The following is a 13,193-nucleotide window of genomic DNA, read 5'->3' on the forward strand; positions in this document are numbered from 1 at the left end:
TTCCGACAGGAACCAATTGCCCAGCATGTCTGTAGAGTGTGGGTGGAAATGGAGGTACCCAGGAGAAACCCATATGAACACAGGGAAAACATGCAAACTCAATGCAGAGTGTCCTGAGATTCAAACTGAGGAACCCAGTGCTGCAGGTCAGTAATGCTAACCACTAAGCTATTTATATAGGTTAAACCAGTGACCAGAAAAAAATAACAAGCACAGTAGCATTAGGGAGGAACTGAAGCATGTGCAGAGAAAATAGCGCCAGAGGCATTCTTTGTACCTAAATGCCAGAGAGGCAAGTTACCCAAGGACCTCTCAGGATGCACACTCAGGCCTCCATATGTGGGAGTAGGAATGCAATTTCCTGTAGAAGGCTTCACAGTGGGGACAACTTACCTCTGGCTTTGAGCCCTATGGGCCATGTGGGAGTCAGACTCTTAGGGCTTGCTGGTTCCTACTGCAGAAGTAGAAGGTGGGATTCCTTCAGCCTCTCCGTTGACCTCCTTTGTTTAGGCAGGAGTACACTCTGGTCTACTAAGGCTATGCCAACTACGGTGTCAAGTGCAGGGCTGAAAAGGCAATATCTCTCGAAGGCCACATGAGGGCCTATCCTCTATCCTTGGATAGAGCATCGTCATATCAACTTCATAACCAGAAGTTTCTGTGCACCCAAGTAAAGACCTAAGCAAGACACAAGTTTTGAAGCATGTATTGCTAGTAGCTTGGCTACATTGGGAAGTAGGTTGTTTCTGTAAAGTTTTTATTTCTGGCTGTGACTCCTTTAGAGAGATTTTCCCTCAGTCCTGTAACAGTGACATCCATTCAGGAAATTGAGAAGAGGGTGTTTTACTAGGACAGGAAGTAACAGACCTCAATACAAATATTGCCTGAAGCTCCAGTCCTTCTCCACTTTACTAGAAACTTGTTTCTTTCTGTGTCCCTGTCAAAGAAATGTCCCATCACTTATTGTCCTGACAGGATATGAGGGGAAAACTCCTCAATAGGGGTGTGGATGGTAATAAAAACTTGACAAAAGCCCAAACCCTTCACCGTTCAAAAAAGAAATATGGATTGTCTGGGACTGGATTTAAGGCTGAAATGTGGGCTAAATAAAAATATTTTCAAATACAAGAGGCATATGTTTCTTACTTCTTGGAGTCCCTATATTTCCTCTAAATCTGTGCAGTAATACAGCATCAAACAACTTCTGTACTCTACATGTGAAGGGTAGTGGAAAGATATGATGGGTTCCATTCACAGCTCAGCAATCTGCACACACTATATGAAACCCAATGATAATGCCACCGCAAACTATTTACTAGGCAATATCTGTGTTTGCAAAGGCATTTGGTACACACAATGTTAATTTAAATACAGATGGAACCAAAAAGGACATAAAAAAATGGCAACCGTCCCAACCTATAAACAGACTTAGCAGTAAGGTGCACATGGAAGGGCAATGCACATCGCAAAACAAAGGATTTCCCAGCAACACTTACCAGCCAGCCTGTGAAACAACCATTTTGGCCCTAACAGTTTGCATTAAAAACAGAGGGTTTTGTTTGCACACATTTGCAAATACAGGCGTGATCCACAGTCCCACATCAAGCTCTGGATACTGTGGACCTAACTAAAATTTCCAAAGCCTCCATAGTGGGAGCACAGGAATAGATAGGTTAAGAGTAGGTGTGCCTGGAGGAGCCCATCCCTCCTAAAAAGGTACAGGGACACACGTGATGCCCAGCTATACAAAAATGACAGCAAAGGCACCCAGTACATCCCTGCATCCAAATTAGCCCACTACACAAAAATGGCAACCATCCCAACCTAGAACCAGCCTTAGCAGTAAGGTGCACATGGAGGAGCAAAGTAAATCACAAAACAAACAAAAGATTTCCCAGCAAAACTTGCCAGCCATAATTTGCACACATTTGCATATTAGGACTGTGGCTTACACATCTATTTGCAAATGTGTACAAACAAAACCCTCTGTTTTTAACCCATACTGTTAGACAGGGCCAAATTGGTTGCTTCGCAGGCTGGCTTGTAAGTGTTGCTGGGAAATCCTTTGTTTGTTTTGCGATGTGCATTGCCCTTCCATGTGCACCTTGCAGCTTAGGCTGGTTATAGGTTTGGACGGTTGCCATTTTTTTATGTCCTTTTTGGTTAGTTGGCCAACTTGAAATTCACTGGAATGCCTTTGTTGTCATTTTGTATATCAGGGCGTCACGTGCTTCCCTGTACCTTTAACAGCTTAAGGACCGCCCTATAGCAAATATACTGCTGCAGGACAGCACCTGTGCGCAAAATCACACACACACACATATATATATATATATATATATATATATATATATATATATATATATATATATGTGTAATTTTGCATTTCCAGGTAAGGGGTGCTCGCGAGCTGCGCACGCACCCTACCAACGCCACCATTCGCGGCCGCGGATGTCAATCACCGGGTCCCAGCTGGTAATTACCCACAGGCGCTCGCTGATTACCAAGCATCTCCGATGGGGAGGAAGGTTGTTTTGTTTACCATCTTCCACCCTGTCAGCTTGAGCATACTGCTCGGGATGGCTGTGCTCAGTGAAGAACACACGCCCTGCCCCTATTATAACACACACAGCACACAGTTAACCCTTTGATCGCCCCTCACATTAACCCGTTCCTGCCTAGTGCCATTAGTAAAGTGTCAGAAAAGGCTTGGTCTTCAGGTGGTTAAAAGAGTGAATGATGTGTGGCATAAACTTCTAATGCTGGGCATAATATGCCCCTACCCCCAAAACTACCCCTTTTTGGGGAGATTTTATTGATGTGGGAACACATTTAGGTACTTGCAGCAGCTTATCATTTATTTATGGCAGTGCATGAGTATTATATCCTTATTTTTGTTTGGCACTGATGGGGCAGCACTGGTGGGAATTGATGAGAAGGCACTGATGACGCTGCACTGATAGGCGGCACTGCTGGGCTGCACTGATGGGCATTTTTGGGGCTGCACTGATCAGTGCAGATGTCCTCTGTGACACTTGCCGGTTATCGGCAGTACTTCCCTAAGACTGTGACAGCGTGAGGAAAGTGCTGCCGATAACCGGCAACTGTATTTACTTTTTGATCAGCTGTGTCATTGGACACAGCTGAACACGTGGTAAAAGACCGCTGTGATTGGCCTTTTACCTTGTCATGTGATCAGCTGACACTTGTTGAGTAAAATAGCAAACACACATTCTTAATCCTTATTGGAACCCAGATCATTCATGTACATTTTGGTGTACTTGGTGGGGAGATTCAATAGTTTTGTCACACATGACAGTTTAGCAGCATTAACAAATGTGCTAATTTTTCCACTGTGAAGTAAATAATCATGGTGCAGGCATGATAAAGAAGGAACAAATGCTATTACATTTTCAATTGTCAGTTTATTAAAGTAATACAAAACGTGCTAAGCACTTGCTCACAGATAATAATTTCAAGACAAAGCAATTGTTTGTTTTTTAGTTCAAAGGACTATTTTTTTTAATTTGGATTAATCTAAGTGTATTGCAAGAGGTGTGGCCCTCAATGATGATGCCATCTACTTCAAGCCACATTACATTATTTTAGCCATCTTTAAACATCTAAACATCTATATAACCCAAGTGGTGATTCTCTTAAACAGCTCTTTTGTTACCATAAAGACTCATAGTTGAAATGCACTTGCAGCAAATACTTCATTTGGACCTGACAAGGGTCATATACAATGTACTCATTGTAATTTAGTGTGTAACCATCCTTATTCTGTAGTTCTGTGTCTGTCAGGGGCCCCAATGGAACTAGTGATCCTTCACTGAAAGATGAAATGAGAAGAAAAGGTTAATATCCTCAAACTGCTAATATCAATAAGTTCATATAGTTTAAAAAGCTTACTGTGTGACAGATTTCTGTGGGTCTGGAATACAACGACCAACACCTTTTGTGCTGTGTTTTCCTTTCAATTTCTTCTGAGCATCATAATCAGCAGCTATAAGCTCGTTACATTCACCAAGGGCAACCTGAAACAAAAGGACATATTTAAAACCAATGCTTTTATGATTTTAAATGAAAGGTTTACAAAAAGGTGGTTCTTAGTCCTTGTTGATTCATTAAGGACTTTTTTTTTGCAACTTATGCCATCTTTTTGTGCTTGTTCGGCAATGTAAGGCATAGTTTATCTTAATCTAGAATATCAAAGCTCTCAGCTCTAGAGCATACGTTAATCACCATGAGAGACCTGAATACAATTCCTGTCAGTGCCAATCTACCTAGAAACTAGTCTCAGGAGGATTAAAGTGATTGTACACCTTGATTTTTTTAAAAATAACAAATGTTATACGTACCGGCTCTGTGCAATGACTTTGCACAGAGCAGCCCCGATCCTTCTCTTCTTGGGTCCCAGGCTGGCACGCCTGGCTCCTCCTCATCTTTGTTTGCCACCATAGGAAGCTGCTTCCTATAGTGGCGCACCTGTGAACTCACTCCGAAGCTGGCTCTGTGTGTTTATAAGACACAGAGAGCACTGCTTTATCCTGCCCCCTCCTCACTGGCTGTGACTATCGCTGGATCAACATAAGGCTCAGATAAGTATAGGGGGATGGCTGATGGGGAGCTGCATGCAGGAGCTTTTTACCTTCATGCAGAGAATGCATAAAGGTAAAAAAAAAAAACCTAAACTTCTGCCTTTACCCCACTTAACCTTTTAATATCCAGTTATAGAAAATGTATGCCATTAAAAGCTGGGATATAAGCAAGGGGACTGAACGAATAATCGGATATTTCTTTTTGCCATAAAATCTTTTTCTTGGATTTCATTGAGAGACACAGTCTTTACATTGCTACTAAACCCAGGGCCCTGCATTCACTATATCTGGTCTCCCACAGTACACTGAACATGGAAGTGCAGTTATTTTAGTAAATAGAAATGGCTAAATACCTTTTGTCATCAGCAGTTAGAACAGTCTTGTGACTTCAGCAGAACACTGGTTAAAGCTTGTAGGAGGAGTTTTCTTTCTGCCCTAGGAGGATGCAAAACCCCTGACCTTTGTCTGGACAGTGCCGATTGGCCCTGTGCTGATGATATATATGTTTGCAAGACTATATGGACACTTGGGACTTTTTTTATTAATATTTCTATGGATTTATTATTTTCATTACTGTATTATGTTTGTTGTTGAAATATGAGACTGAACACATGGCATAAGTTATAGGTTACAATATTTGTACTGTGAGGCACTTAGATATATTTATGCAGTGCATATGAGACTAGACTTCTCTAGTGACCAACTCTGTCCCAACAATGAGTGCTGAAGGTTCAGGATACATTTGGATCCTTCTAACATCAGGTTGTCTGACAAAGCCTGTGCTGAGAGTTCCCCTAACAGGAGTTCCAAGTATCCCACAATGAGGATGCACAGAAGGGCTATTACTAGGGCCAGAATCTTACGGAATGTCAGAGGAGCAGACAAAAGGAAGGGTCACAAACTAGTGATGAAGGACTCAACAGAAAAGTCTAGGAATCTCTGATGCCCTGTAAGGATGGGAACACAAAGATGGAAAAAATCTGCCTGGTGAAAGAAGGCAATAACAGATTTGGTCAATTCCACGTGGAAGTTTTGGATTTAATGAATACATGGAGTTCTATAATGAAATTAATGCTCCCTCTGAGTTTGGGAACAGTGAACAGGCTGGAGTAAAACCACTGGAATCGTTCTGACACAAGAACTGGAGAAAATACACTTTGATCCAGAAAACCCAAGAGGGGTCAATAGAGATCCTTTAATCTGTGTGGTGACAAAGGAAGGTTAGAGAAAATAAAACTGAAGAGAGAGACAGGATCAAAATTACACTCTGCAGGGAGCAGTGTATGTTCTATAAGTAAAGGATGAACCTCAGTAATCAGCTCTCTTAAGGGATTTAAACCAGTTTGCCTGTTTTGGCAAAGTATCATCACAGCCAGAATTGGATGAAGGTCAGTGCCCATTCACGGGAACAGAGCTCCCAGAAAACAAACTAGGGCAGGTCTGTAGTGGGAGAGGTTATCTTCGGTTGGCCATGCATTATACAATTTTCTATAAAATTTTTGTACAATTTCCTTTAGATTTACCTTCAACTATGTACTACAAGGAGAACACAAAATGAAAGCACCTCTAAGTGTAGCAATATGGCAATTAGCATAAAAGGATAAAATCATTTCCAAGAAGTACAGAAGAACAGACTCATCACATGTGTATCCTATATTTCTGGTGGAAATGGAGCAGGGACTGTTCAGCTGCCCAGCGGCACCCGTGGAGCACAGGAATGTTGGAACCAAGATGGCCACCACACTTCTGGAATCGGCGTGGAACGCAAACAGGTCCCACTGCTGCTCGACGGCTGAACGGTCCCTACTCCACTGTAAATGGTTTTAACCTTTTATGCTAATAAACTGCCATATTGCTGCATTTAGAAACGCCTTCTTTTTGTGTTCTCCTATTATCAGAGCCTTGCTTTTACTCTATGAAGAGCTGCCCTAGTGTTTACTTGTCCTCCCATCTCTTTAGGCACTTACTGCATGTCTTGAACCCTAGCACCAATAGAGGTCTGGTCCTAGCACGAGCGCCCTATGGACTGTACATATTATGTAGTGCAAGTTGAAAGTGTTGTTTAGGGCTGAGCTCATATTATATGGTTTTTGGTAAATCTAAAGGAAAATTGTACAAGAGAATTACATAATGTATGGCCAGCCTTAGGCTGGGCTACAGTTTTTTGTTTATAAATGTTCAATCCTCCTGTAGGCATCAGTATAACCTGAAGGTTAAAGACTTTGTGTACCTCTTTTCTTGCTATCCAGTTCAACATTTGTTAACTTTCACTGTATCGTCTTACTTGATAAAATACGATGGGCTAGTTTTACCATGACAAAATAAAAAGTAATACAAACGTCACAATCACCAGGATGAAGCAGAAATAGCCAAGTTAAATGTTCACCCCTAGAAAGGGGGTAAAAGTTGGCTATACATTACTCAGATTTTTCAGCTGGCTGAAAAAAAAAAAAAAGAAAAAAAAACCTAAGCCAATTCCACCTTTCACATATTTGGAGGTGGATGGGGAAATCCTCCACGCTGTGTCATTGTATTCTGATACTGGCAGTATCCACTAAACAAGCAAAAATTTTCCAACATGCCTGTTCATAAAAAGTCAATTGATAAATTGCCGTCTCATGAATAGGAACAGCCATACATAGATCGAAATTCAGTTAGTTCCTGTTGAACTGGCCAAATTTCGATCTATATCTAAATACTGTATAATAATATCTGACCAGCTTTACCCACAAAGGGGCACTACACTGTGTGCACAATTATTAGACAAGTTGTATTTTTGAGAATTACTTTCATTAGAGAACTACAGTGCTCTCGGTCCATGCAAAATCTTAATAAACCTCAGACCTGAATGTTTAAGAAAAGTGAGGTTTTGGCTTCCTTAGGAGAATATCTATGTGTGCACAATTAGTGAGCAATTAGTAGTGTGCAGAATTATTATGCAACTAAATGAAAAACGAAAACGTTCCCATCTCACTTGTTTATTTTCATCTGTTAGGGTCAGTTCACACTACATGCATTTCAGTTGCTTTTTTTCTGAATCCAAAATGCACAGAAAATAGGTTATATGGTTGTCAATGTCATAGTTCACATCAGTGCTTGCAGTCCAGTGCGTTCCGGCTGCAGAAAAAAAAAGAACATCTGCATTTTTTCTGCACAGAACTGTACTGGAATACGGTAAAACGCATCAAAAAACGCACTGGGAAACACATGTCCCTATTTAAATTGAAGAAAAAGAGGGGAAAAATGAACTGGACTGCATAAAAAATGCACTGGGACACATCAAAAACGAACATGTGGAAACGCATCTGGACTACGTTTCTATAGTGTGAACAGGCCTTTAAAGTGAGAATAAACAAACCTTAAAATTTACAAATAAACATTTTTGACATTTAAAAAAAAAAAAAAATCAGTGACCAATATAGCCACCCACCTTTTCAATAATAGTCATAAACCTTCCATTCATGGAGTCTGTCAGTTTCTTGGTCTGTTGAAGATCAACTTTTTGTGCAGCAGCAACCACAGCCTCCCAGACACTGTTCAGAGAGGTGTACTGTTTTCCTTCACCGTAATTCACCTGTTTAATAAGGGCCCATAAGTTCTTAATAGGGTTTAGCTCAGGTGGGGAAGGGGACCATCTCATTATTCTTCCTTCCTTAAAGCCTTTACTTTCTAGCCACGCAGTGGAGTACTTTGATGCATACAATGACGCATTATTGTGCATAAATATCATGGTATTCTTGAAAGATGCAAACTTTTTCCTGTACCTCTGCTTGATGAAAGTGTCAAAAAGACAGTAGGTTTGGGAGTTGATTTTGAGTCCATTTTCAACCCTGAAAAGGTCCAGCTAGCTCATCTTTAATACCAGCCCAAAGCAGAACCCCACCTCCATCTTGATGGCGTCTGAGACAAAGTGGAGCTCTGTGCCCATCCATCTGGTCAGTCAAGAGTCACTCATCTCATCAGTCCATAAAGTCTTTGAAAAATTTGTTTTCAGATACTTCTTGGCCCAGTCTTGACATTTCAATTTATGTGTCTTGTTCAGTGGTGGTCGGGTTTCAGCCTCCCTTACCTTGGCCATGTCTCTGAGCACTGAACACCTTGTACTTCTGGGCACTCCAGATAGGTTGTAGTTCTAGAATATGACAGCACTGGAGGATAATGGGTTCCTGGTAGCTTCACATTTGATTATTCTCATAGCTTTGGCAGTTAATTTACGTATTTTTCTCAACACGTTTCTTGCAACTCTGTTGACTATTTGCAACAAAATGTTTGATGTTTTTGGGATCACGTTCCATTATCCTAGCAATTTCAAAAGTGCTGCATCCCTCTGAAAGACAATTTTTACAATTTTTGACTTTTCAGAGTCAGTTCAATCTTTTTATTGGCCCATTTCGCGTGAAAAAAAGAAGCTGCCTAATAATTATGCACACTTTGCTATAGGGTGTTGATCTCCTTAGGCCACACCCTCCCTCATTACACAAATACTTATCACCTGATATTCTTAAATCCAATAAGCATTCAAGTTTATATAGCTTGGAGTTAGGCAAGTGAGTATTTAGACCAAATCATTATTTTTATGCATATTGTCCAACAATTGTGTACACAGTGTAGTTATATAGGGGAAGCTCATTGATAATCAACAATCCCTTTATATATTCTTGCCGACCAATTGTGATATTGGAAAATCAGAATTACTAATTGTTAGAAATTCCCAACTGACATTACCTCAGACAGTAGAAGAATTCCCACATTCTTATCACGGGTGGTAAAGCAGTAATTTGCACTCTTTGAGGAGACATCAGCAAAATAGATTCCTTTGCCAAACTAAAAGAAAAAAGTATGTTGAAATGAATATTCCTTCCGACAGCATTTATGTATATTTATATACTCAAACGGCAACAAAAAGAAAGTTCTACAATAACTACTTAAATAGACCCAGTCACAAACTTAAAATAATTACTGGCAAAAGTACCAAATGTTTTATATTTTTTTTCATTCAGCTGTATTGTGTCTTTGAATTTACTAGGAAATTTGACCACTCCAGGAAATGTCTTCTCTAGCACACCCCCTCCCTCCTTGCACCTCATAGCCCTCTCCACTTCTGGGAGTTTTTAATTAATCTCTGTGCTGGCCCAGCTTTTCTGCCCCTCCCCTCCCTACATAACTTTTAAAGAGGAAGAGCAAAGGGTAATACTATAGAATGTCACTTGAGTAACAGCACTGAGTCTGCTGGGGCTACTGACATCACATCTAAGATGGCAGCACCCAGCAGCTCTCTCTGGTTTTTGGAAGTCTACACAAGGGAGGGTTTTGTGTGTTAAAAAAAAAAAAAAAAAAAAAGTCTTTAACTGAACAGTCTAGGGACAGAGACTTTAAGATTCTACAGCTCCCCAGTGGCAAACAAACATTATTTTCATCCAAGTGTCCTGATGTGTAAGCTGCTATTACATCATAATGTTTTGTTCTATTTGTCATGGTATGGCCCTTTTATATAGTAGCAGTATATTACCTACCATGTACCCTGTTACTGGGGCTTCTGGGGGAGCCACACGCAGACCTTGGCTAAGGATACCAACCCAGTTAGACAGACGTGATCCGTGCCACAGAAGCATCCTTTAGAAACAAACATTACTATAGAATTTTTCAATGATTTGATTCTCTTATTTCACCACACACACACATACATATATTAACAAATTATAAAAAAAAATATAGGAAATGCAGATATTCTTTAGATAGTACTATGCACCTTTATGCATTTTTAGAAACATTGTAGGCCAGCCCACGATAACCCCTTCTATTTACAGTATGGCTCAATTTTGTAGCAAAGCAGTACCAGGAGCATAACCATAGATCAAAGGAGTGGGACCAGTGTCCCGAAAATAAATTTACAGTAAGTGCAAAACCCTATTTTCCCTTTCCTCCAGGATGTCCAAAAGCACTCAAACTGAGGTATGGGTAAGAAGGAAACAAGACCGATTAGTAAACAACAGAACTAGGGACTGCCTGGACAACTTTACACCCAAAGCTGGCATCAGAACAGCCACCAGGTATAACTTGGAAAATGTGTGAACAAAAGACCAGATGACTGCATTTAAAAATCTGTCAAATACTAGCCTGATGCAGAAGAGCCCAAGAGGCACAGCAGAATGTGCCTTGACAAGAAAGGGAGGACCCCCTTCCCAAAGACCATAGCCTTGGATAAAGGTTTTACAAATCAAGGGATGAGGACCACACTCCTTTCGGTGTTCGTCCTTGGTAGCAGATGGGTGCTTGCAGTGACTGCAGTAAATAGTGCCACATAAATAAAAGTAAAACAATGGAACATTACCAGCACTTTGTTTCAAACATATATGCTCATTTATTAGTACAATGTCACAGTCAAAAAAGCCAATGTTTCCGGGCCCGGTAGAGTCCCTTCCATTAGTGGTCACTATGCTGGCTTATTTGACTAACCTGACATTGCACAAATAAATGTGTGAAAATGTTTGAGGCGCTGGTGACATTTTGTTGTTTATTTGAATAACAGTGTGCCCGGGCCACCTAGAAATGGTGGATTGAGAAGCTGGTTCACCTTGACAGGTACCATCCAGAATAACAAATAGAGTCAGTGTTTTCTGAAGGAAACAGTGGCTGACAGATCAAACTATAACCATGCAGTAGAGGAAATCATATGATGAACTGGGGCCAGACAGAGGGATTGAAGAACAATGTCCTTGTTAAAATTAAAGGCTAAAACTACCTTAGATAAAAAGGTTCTGGGCCTCAACACCACCCTCATCCTTGTGTAAGACCAGAATGCACTCTTTACAGGATAGGGTTGACAGCTGTAAGAAACACCACCATAGGGTAATAGTGGAGAGAGGAATATCTCTGTATAGGTTCAATGGGGTGGTTTTGAACTGCTAAGAGAATTCAAATTCCCACATGAGAGCAAATAGGTGGAGGCACATGGAAAACAGCCAAAACAGAGGTCTTAAATCAGATTGGTCTTTGGAACAAGATAGCAAGAGCAAAGACCCTTGAAGGAGCTGAGGGCCTAATGCTTATTCAATTTCAGCTGTAGGGAAGGGATAATTCGTATCACAGAGAATTTTTGGGGGTGAGAAGCCTGTCCCTCATACAAAGCAAAGTATGCATTCTACGTACAGCCATCGACCTTGTGGTATACACAATTTAAAACTTCTAGAATTGTGAGAATAACCAATTCAGAAATGCCCATGTCTCAGAACCTGGGCTTAGACAGACTTGTTAGCGTATGTACTCTCCAGCGCCTCAGGATATGCACAGCCAAAAGGGAAGCCAAGGGTACCAGGACAGCGACAACCAAAAGGAAATGTTCCAGGGGTGCAGCCCTCCTCAGACGGGGAAATCAGCCACTGGATAGAGAGAAAAACAGGTGGCGCACACACCTAGTGCATTATCCAAGGTTTATTGTAGGAATTAAATCATAAAAACATACTCACAGACGAAGCATGTATCTAAAAAGCATAGAAAAATGACAATGGCCACAACGGCAGGCAAGGTGTTCTCACTGTCAGTGCGGTCAAATGGCTGACGCGTTTCGGGGACGAATCCCTTTCCTCAGAGCTGATGACCAACCTCTGATGCTGATGCACGATGAATGGAAAGTAAAGTGAGAGCCCTGCTGTTGATGCCATTTGACCGCACTGACAGTGAGAACACCTTGCCTGCCGTTGTGGCCATTGTCATTTTTCTATGCTTTTTAGATACATGCTTCGTCTGTGAGTATGTTTTTATGATTTAATTCCTACAATAAACCTTGGATAATGCACTAGGTGTGTGCGCCACCTGTTTTTCTCTTTTAGACAGACTTGTTGTTAAAGCCAGGGACCATGAAGCAGGATGGTAAAGTGGTTCGGGAGACAGAACAGTCCATCGAGCATGCGTCAGAATTTTTATAAGATCGGAGTGACACATCTGCCTGGGCCAATCCAATCTGGAGACAAACGTGTTAAATTGTTCTTGCACCCAGAGACCAGAAAATCCACATCAGGTATCCCTACCGGTGACACAGTCCTGGCTCAGCTCTGAGTGAAGGGACTACTTTACCAGATCCATACACTGCCAGTTGAGGAGGTCTACCTGACAACTGTCCACATTTGGGATATTTAAAAAAAAAACAAAAACAAAAAAAAAAAAAAAAAACGTCAGACAAGGCTGGCGCTTCTCAGAACAGGATCTGTTCTACCTTACTAGCGGTTGTAAGAGTTCTGGTACCTTACTAATGGTTAAAGTGTCAGTAAAGTACCGTTTGTTTATTTATACCTACAGGTAAGCCTATACCTATAGGTACAGTAAATATTTCCTAAATTTGCACTATTTAGGAGACATTTACTTTAGCAGCACCTGTGCATGTGCACTGTGCTCTCAATGGACAGCGTGCCGTGGGCGAGACTGACACATGCGTGCATCATTGCGTCTCGGCCAGTCAAACGGCTGCAGCCTGTGAATCTGGAAGGAAGACCAGGTGAAGATGGAAGCCCTGGCTGGAGGGCTTTGTTTTCAGGCAGGTCTTTCTTAACCACTTGCCCTCCTGAGGATTTACCCTCCTTCCTGACCAGGACATCT

At 41.2% G+C, this 13,193-nt stretch overlaps 1 protein-coding gene across 5 annotated transcripts in view; it reads right to left on the reverse strand.

Annotated features, from left to right (window-relative positions):
- Positions 1-3,405: 3,405 nt before the first annotated feature.
- The window catches only part of PARP2 (poly(ADP-ribose) polymerase 2), a 79,743-nt gene continuing 69,955 nt past the window's right edge, over positions 3,406-13,193 (reverse strand). For all 5 annotated transcript variants that reach the window (XM_089687023.1, XM_089687021.1, XM_089687022.1 and 2 more), the window contains 4 exons: positions 10,115-10,214; positions 9,327-9,425; positions 3,913-4,037; positions 3,406-3,832 (listed from right to left, as the gene is read on the reverse strand). In XM_089687023.1, coding sequence (XP_089543149.1) covers positions 3,673-3,832; positions 3,913-4,037; positions 9,327-9,425; positions 10,115-10,214 — 484 coding nt within the window. In that variant the 3' untranslated portion in view covers positions 3,406-3,672. The remainder of the gene's footprint in view (positions 3,833-3,912; positions 4,038-9,326; positions 9,426-10,114; positions 10,215-13,193) is intronic.

This window comes from Staurois parvus, unplaced genomic scaffold, assembly GCF_062004578.1.
Source record: "Staurois parvus isolate SC_StPar_1 unplaced genomic scaffold, SC_StPar_1.0 ptg000415l, whole genome shotgun sequence".
Lineage (NCBI taxonomy): Eukaryota > Metazoa > Chordata > Amphibia > Anura > Ranidae > Staurois > Staurois parvus.